The sequence below is a fragment of the Paramisgurnus dabryanus genome, chromosome 2 (assembly GCF_030506205.2).
Source record: "Paramisgurnus dabryanus chromosome 2, PD_genome_1.1, whole genome shotgun sequence".
Taxonomy (NCBI): domain Eukaryota; kingdom Metazoa; phylum Chordata; class Actinopteri; order Cypriniformes; family Cobitidae; genus Paramisgurnus; species Paramisgurnus dabryanus.
Window position 1 is genome coordinate 34,601,540 of NC_133338.1, and position 8,396 is coordinate 34,609,935.

General features: G+C 35.7%; 1 protein-coding gene across 14 annotated transcripts in view; it reads left to right on the plus strand.

The window, feature by feature from the left end:
- Positions 1-5,520, plus strand: part of dgkza (diacylglycerol kinase, zeta a) — a 108,164-nt gene extending 102,644 nt beyond the window's left edge. For all 14 annotated transcript variants that reach the window (XM_065289462.2, XM_065289464.1, XM_065289465.2 and 11 more), the window contains one exon: positions 2,054-5,520. In XM_065289462.2, the coding sequence (XP_065145534.1) occupies positions 2,054-2,170 (117 nt within the window). In that variant the 3' untranslated portion in view covers positions 2,171-5,520. The remainder of the gene's footprint in view (positions 1-2,053) is intronic.
- The last annotated feature ends 2,876 nt before the right edge of the window (positions 5,521-8,396 follow it).

Below are 8,396 nucleotides of genomic sequence, written 5' to 3' on the forward strand. Positions count from 1 at the left end.
AGCTGTTCCACAACTTTAGAATAATCTGCCGTTCACGACACAAGCTCGTGCTAGCTCAGTGTAATAGTTTATACACGTTTGATATAATATATGAACAAAGATAATTTACTGTCATTTATATTCCTTATTATCAGAAATAAACCACTGTAAAAGGATGCTGTTGTTATTGTTTCTATGTGGACGTCTACTGGAAGTTGCGTTTAGTTCACAAAAGCCATTTGTTTGTTTAACCCCTTCAGACCCTTTGTCCACTGGAATGGACATTGCATGTTTTGTGGTTCAGACCAATAAAAATGCTGATCAACCAATCAAAATAAAGCACATAAAAAAAGGGTTAAATGCAAAATAGTTTGCTGAGTAGCTACCACATGTTTTTCAGCCATGCTGCTGGGTGTCGGTCTGCTGTAGAGTTTAACAGAATGGGAAGGAAACTATAAAAGTTTAGTTTTCACAAAAGTTTATTTAGCCTTTGTATGTGTTATGGGAACTTATGAAGGATTTTAGAGAGTTTAGAATACAGATCGAAGCTGAGATGGTATACTGTAAACGTTTGTGGCTGTCTATTGTGGCTGTAACCTCCAGCTGGTCTCCATCTCTGAACTTTTATCTGTGAGTCAGTGCTGACTAAGACCTCTACATGAAACAAGGAGTCATTCTTCCCTCCAGCAACCCAACTTTTCCCTCGTTCACCTCCCCTTCTACAGATCCGGCCAAGAGACTCGAGCTCTCCCGCAGCACTTCTGATTGGTGTACCACAAAATTGCCCACAGCTGTAGACACACTAGATTCTAATTACTACCTCTCTTCCTTTCAGAAGAAACATCAATTTAAGAGCTACTAATTTAAAGAGATCATTAAGGGAATGATTTTCCATAAAGCAAGAAAAATCTCATTCGTGGTTAAAACTCCCAGCAGGACACTCTTGTCACTTTTGTACTTTCTCTGTAGGTTTGTACCTTTGCACCACTGTAAGTCTCTAAACTTCAGAGGATTGTAAAGGACCTTTACTAACTCCAATGTGTGAGACCGCATTGATTGAGTCTCTTGGGCGACAATGGACTCTAGTCAGTATGTCAGCCTTGAGTTCTTGTAATTATCAGTGAACTCGGTGGCTGTTGGGGTGGACGAAAAGTGTAAAGTCACCAGTCTGACACAGTCTGAGGGCGGGCGGGGACAGAGAGTCTCTCAGTGGAGTATTTCTCCAGATTTTCATCTGTCCTCCATCAATAAGACAGCTTCTGATGGACACAATCTAAACAAGACCTAATTTAGTTGTGCTGTTTTCCCGGACTGTGGTTTGTTGTGTTCAGCATCCCCGCGCCAGGTTTCCTGCTCTCTCTTTTTCCAGAGGATTCTCCTCTTTACATTTTGTGCAGCGTAGTGACTCATCCTTCAGTGCCATGATAACAAGCCACCATCCTATACTTCTCCTTCCAACTGTTTCTCTTTTCTATACTTTAGCCATCTGTCTTTGTCTTTAGATTATACATATTCCCATTGTTCCTTCCTTCATGATTTTTTTCACTGACTTGCATGAAGATGAATGTTGGTTTTTAAAGGCACAATAAAGCAGTTCAGTCTCTCCAGCGCATAGCTTTTACTCTTGCGTAGCTCATCTCCGTCAGTTAACGATTGCTAAAATATTCTCCATTGTAAAAGCTGCTGGTTTTCCAGAAATGCCTGATTGTCTGCTTCTGGAAGGCTGAAAAGAGGGAGATGCAATACTGTACTGGACGTTGTACAGTATGAAAGGATAAAAAAGCTAATTCTTGTGTTTCACCAGCCCACAACAATGAAAGTGCCTGACGGGCAGTTTGGCTGCTCTGTCCGACTGGAACAATCCCTCGGACTCTCTGCACTGGATCTGCCTCCTATTAAAATCAATTAGTGTTTAGCAATGCTGGCACCAGCAAACATGAAAACAGAGAGGAGTTTGCAGAGAACATGTTTACAATTACTGTCTTTTTTTCTCCTTGTTGTACCTAATTTCATCAGTATGGTTATGATTGGGCATTGTTATGTTTAGAAATAATAACACATGTCTTTTTTTCAGGGTGATACTCCAAAACATCGTGCTGAGAAGGCGAAGGATGCAGAACTCGCAGCGTATTTGGAGAACTGTCAGCACTACCAAATGATCCAGCGTGAGGACCAGGAGACTGCAGTTTGACCTCACACCCTCCTCAGCTTTTTTGTGCCAAAATAACAGTAACCAAAAAATGTATTGCTACACCCTTAGCCGGTTCTCTGGACTGCAATGAAGGGTGATCCATTCCTGGAGAGGGGAGTTAGATGAACACTTAACTGTCTCTGAAGAGGTCCCTAGCTTTTATCATCATTCTCTGAACGACCTCCTGGACTTAATCTCTTTTATTTTCATTGCACTGCCAAAACATCTTAGTTTGTATGTATGTGACAGAATGCATTTGCTTTAATGTAAATGCACTCATGAAGTTAATTGCTTTTAGTCTGACAATGCTGAATGTTGAATATGAATAGGAAGAGGATCTAGGAAATGCTAGGGCTGAATGATTAGGGCAGCGCTATGTCTGTCTATATTCTCTGTATGTTTAGCTGGAACAGTCACCACATCCATGACTCCACATAAGATTAATATTGCTTTTATGTGGCTGTCCTCAGTCAGGGTAGCTGTCCAGTATATGACTGTAAATTGAAGTGTATCCTAAACATTTCAACTAACCGTCTAATTTTGTAATATTGTAAGAGTATGATACGGTGTTTGTTTAGAATGTAACTAGATTTTCCCTGCACTAAAATGTTCAGGAGGAAAAGGAATGTTCAATGGGCTCTGTAGAAATATTAAAATTTTTTTTAGGTGTGTTTAAGGATTTTGCATTTTCTTAGATTTCTGTGCTGTTTCTAACAAGAACATTCGGTACTGTAAATGTATGAGTAGCTTTCTGTTTAAGAGGCATTTGCACTGTAGCTTTGATTGCCTTCTTTACTCTCTATTCTAGATTTATAATTGATGTACTAAAATATAGCTTCTTTCCTACAATATTTTTAAGTAAATAGATGTTTATATGATTTGTAGCTATAACGGATGTGTTGTCATTGTATTATAAAACTGTAAATTAGATTTTTTGTTTATTGGAGTTGAAAACAGATTTGTCTCTCCTGTATACTGTAATTCAGTCTTTGTGAAAAACCCACACACTCCTTGAGAGTTAGTTTATTGTTTGTTTGTTTGTTTGTTTGTTTGTTTTTTAAATTCTGATGTCTTAATGCAGATTTTAGGATACTATTTATTTTTCAAAATAGATATCTATTGAAATAATTTGGCCTTGAAATATATGTTTAATAATTTATAGCATACTTCAATTATTTGCATTATAGAAAGAAACTCTTTTCTGTCCAGAGAAGTTTGATTATTCGTTATTGATGTGATTTTATAATTCTTTTCTTTAAAATAAATGTCCTTATATGGGCGCTTTTTCACATTATATATATTATATAAGGTCAAACATGTGTGAATATCCATTTTCATCTTATAATCTTACCTTGGCAATATAATTTGAGTGTTCAAACATCCATCCATTCATCTATCTATCCATCCAACCCCCACCAAGACAGTTACATGACAGAAGCGCTGATGAATGATATGAAAATGCCACAAATGCTAAACTCGCTGAACTCCTACAATAAAAGATATGTGACGTGTCTTAAAGATTGATTTTTAAATTCTGTATGGTTTATTAGATCGAGGAGAATTTTGCACATTTAGGCAGGGAAATTTGGTTTGTTTGCTCTAGGTTTGTTTGTTTGGTACTGTAGATGAAACTTGAATCATTTCCTCGTTATCTTTTGATCATTTTCCTGCTGAGAATTCTTTGTGAAGGCTAAATCTGTTGTGTGTAGAGTAGCAAAAACACAATATCAGGAAGGCTTTGAAGATTGCCTTTTCTTAATAGTGACTGTGAGTGATCTCTTGAAGAGTCAAGTCATCTTTATTTCTGTACACAGGAGTTTTGACCATTTCATTTTGCTGTTTGAGATACACAGCCTCTCACTCTCACACAGTTATTGGAGTTATTATAATACAGTTTTGTGAGGCTTTCCATGCTACAAAATTATCATAATCCCAAACCTAGAGTTTCATAATAATTTAATACAGGACAGGTTCTGTATGTTTTGCCCAAATATTTGAATTAATTTCTAAACACAGGTGCCTTGCTGTTATTTTCAATGTGACATGTTATTGTCACAGAAATCCTAGATATTACATTATTGGGTTTTTTAAGCCTTTAAATTGATTTTGACATTAATTTGGCCTAATGATATTTTATTAATTTGGCTTCCTAAAAAAACAACTTTACATTTATTTAGTGATATAGTTTTATTTATGCTGTATGTTCACCACTGCATTAATTACACTGATTTGAGCAATTATTTTAGGTTGATGTTTGCATGAATAGTTAGTTATTAATGCATTATGCTAACTGGCCTGATTATATTTTACTGCATGAAAACACAGTGCAGCTATTAGTGTCATTGGGATTTACAGTATATATTTAACTACTGCAGACTAGCATTTTGCTGTTAATGACCCTGCACAGGTCTGCTGTTGTTAAGTGGTTTTATTTTTTTAGACTTTATTAACCTGAGGTTTTTAGCAATACTTTGTCCAGCTAGTCTGTGGCAAGTTCAAGAGGTTGTATGCGATGCTGACTGCATTAAGTTGCACTATAGAGCCTCCTTTACTGTTGTAAATTTTATTTTTATCCACCAGCAGATTATGATAACGATTGTGTACAGTGCTTTGTATAATTTAAAAAAAGTTATGTTGGTATATTCATACCGTACAAATACATTTTCATACATATTTGTCTCAATTGATTTGCTTGGGCTGGATATCTTATTCAAAGCAAAAAGGTTAGTAAGCAATAGTTTTACTATTAACTGCATTTTCCTTCATGCCTTCATTTCATGGATTATACTATAAAATTATTTTCCATTTTCATCAACATTGCTCCATTTTGTACTACAACATTATGGGATAAAACTTTTTAAAAAATCTCCCTTTTCTTATTTTTTTATGAAAGTCTCCTTACTTTTATTTTTAAAGGGCGCAAAGCAATGTAAGATGTATTTTGAATATTTGAATGTGTGTTGCTATGTATTTTTTCAGTTAATTAAGCTCTTAAGCCTTTAGCTATCATTGAAATGCATGAATGCAGAAGGAAAAGGAGTAACTGCTTCTTTCATGGTCTTACACGGGAAAATGATCTGACATTGACAATAATTTCTGTCTAGTGTGTGTCAGTTTTTTCTTTTCCAGTTACATCCAAGGCTAGAATTTGAGTTTTTGATAGAAAACAACTAAAGGTTTATTGATATATGAATATATTTGATATAAAAAATGTTTTGTAACTGTTAAGCCATTACTGTCAATAGGTTTGAGCATACACTTGTGTAATGTAGTAAATATTCTCTCTGTTTACTTGAAAGCACATATTCTGTTATTGTCTAATTACCATAATAAAGCTTACTGAATAGTAATTTCAACTGCCAGAGCATTTGTTGCTAAAAATATCTTTTTCATTTAGTAAAATTTTGCTAAAGGACAAGTGTTCATCTTTAATTAAAAAATTGCTTCCACTTGTATAACCTTTTTTGACCTTAAGGCCTTTTCAAAGTAAGCTTTCTCATGTACCTTATAAACTGTAGGGCTGTTTAAAATTAAAATATTTTGTCTGACTGTTCATTTACAGGGAATAAAACTGGTCTACATTTCTTGCTGATTTAGCAATATTTCGATTTTAACCAGTTAAACCATGTTTTTTGGACAAAGATATTTTTCGTAGGTCAAGGCAATTTGTCACGATTACATTAGTCAAAGTAAATGTTTCCATTTGAATTATCCCTAAGATGTAGCAAAATTTTCCCTACTCTGAAACACATGGGAAACAGCTTGCATTTGTCTTGGCAGGAGTGAGCTGCCAGCTCAGAGATAAGAGGAAAAGTGTTTAATAAAGTTTAATGCAGTTCCCATCTGTAGACATTATATTAGTCATTTAATTATAACCTTCATCATATGAATCCTGATGATGCAGCCTTATTTATACTTGAATGAAACCGGCTCTTTGTGCAGTATAAGTTACCTATTTCTGTCATAACTCAACTCCTCTCTTTGTGTGGTGAAAAAGATGAAATCATTACAATAAATTAAAAGTGCTACGTATTGAATTGGGGGCATTTGGGGTCACTCCTGCAAAAATATTTTTTTGCAGACTTTATTCCCTGTATTTTTGCAGAAGTTTTCAATTTGTCATGCATAATTAACTCTTTATGTTAAGTATAAGCCTATCAGTATATACTTATACTTTAATAGACCTATAATTTCCTTATTCAGAAAAAGATTTAGTGGTGAAATATGTGTGGAGGTATCACATTACATATTTATTGGCTTTTGGTGTAGGAAAAAGTGTGTCAGAAAATGAGAGGAAGCGTATGGTTCATGCCCCAAGAAACCTTGTTTTTAGAGTAATAAGTAAGGAATAATTGACTCCAGTCCTTTTGAATTATTTGAAAATAATGCACATTGAAGGTGGTAATGCGGCACGAAGCAAAATGTGCAATATTTTCAAATAATTCAAAGGACCGGAGTCAATTATTCCACTTATAGCACGGTTTCCACAGACATTGCTCCGGTGATTATTTTAAAGGGGCCATTGCATGAAAATGTTAGCATTGCCACTTTGTAGGTGTGAGCAAAAATAGGTCATTGAAATTTGGCTTTCATTATGATGTCATAAGGATATCTTATTAGAATAATACTGCCCCCTTAATCTGCACTATCCAACCACTGCACTGCCATTTAGTGCAGAGAGAAAGAGAGAGAAAAGAAGGACTTGACAGCACAATTGAGTTTGAATTACAACAAACCACCATCATTGTGATCAGTGTTTGCACTTCATCCGCTCATTTGCATTTTAAAAACACACCCAAAACGACACATTTTTGCTCAAACCTACAAAGTGGCAATGCTAACATTTTCATGCTATGACCCCTTTAACACATTTATCAGGTTAGGTGTGCATTTATCAAAAACTAATGCATACCCATGGATCATTTCTCAACCAATCAGAATAAAGCATTCATAAATACATAAAAAATTGTATAAATGCTGGTCTACTTCAGTCTTAGAAAGCAGACTTCAAAACAGTTCTCAGCTTTTTAACCTTTTCATGGACAAACACTCATGCTGTTTCACCCTTTGCCCATGACTTCCCGTAGAGGTAAAGAGAAGAAGAAGGAGGAATGTTGGAGTTTTGTTGATCATTTGTGGTTGTGAGGACCCACGGTGGCTGTGAGCTGTCTTTTATTCAAACAGTGATTGTTCCATCTGGTTTTCTGTTGTGAGACAAAGGTTTTACTGTGAAGAGCAGGAGGAGGTCTTTCCTTTTTAGTTTGCTTTAGAATATATAAACTTCCCAACCTCTTCACTTTCACTCACCCCTCTTTGTGTTTTCTGTACTTAAGATTGTCATCATTTCAGTGCTTTTTTTTCATACAATTTTGTAAGATTGTTTGCACTGACTGGACTATAAAATGTTAAACTGTGGTCAATTCCAGTGAGAATTGTCACCATTATTGATTTGTAGCAGTCTGGTCATTTGTATAAAGGGTAGAATTCATGTGGACAAAATCCATGAGAATGGTTTTATGAGTAGAGTTTGTTCAGGTCATTGTTGCCTGTCTCAGCCTGCAGAGAGATTGTTTATCCCAATGCACTATTTGTCCTATTGAGCTGCTGTTTCCTGCCCTCAGGGGTCTGTACATGCACTCACAAACTAACAGCACACTCCCCCACAAAAAAAGTCACATAATGTAGCAAAGAATAAACATTAAAGAAGCCTTTAAAAAGTAGTTTTCAGTAGTAATCTTTGCAGTATTAACAAAAAGCCATACAAAAACAAAACCTACAACAGTGACTTTCATAATTAAAGGTCTCGTTCTTACTGATCACATTTTTCAAACTTTAGTTAGTGTGTAATGTTGCTGTTAGAGCATAAGTATACCTGCAAAATGATAAAGCTCAAAGTTATATTTTCTTTAACAGAATTCCCCTTTCAAAGCTTACAGCGAATGACCGGTTTGGACTACAGCCCTCTACTTCCCGGTTGAATGATGTCAAAAGCAAGAGTGTTTGACTAAACTCCGCCCACAGGAATATGTCAGACACTGGCTAAGCTCAAACGGCTCTGCTAAGCTAAACTGCTGTCAAATCACAACACACTAAACAAACTACACACTGAGAACTAAATACGTATTTCTGAAGGAGGGACTTCATAGAACAAGGAAGACATCAGCCTGTTTTGAGGACAGTGAAGGCTATACAGATAAGTAAATTGTGTGAAAAATACCGCGTTTTT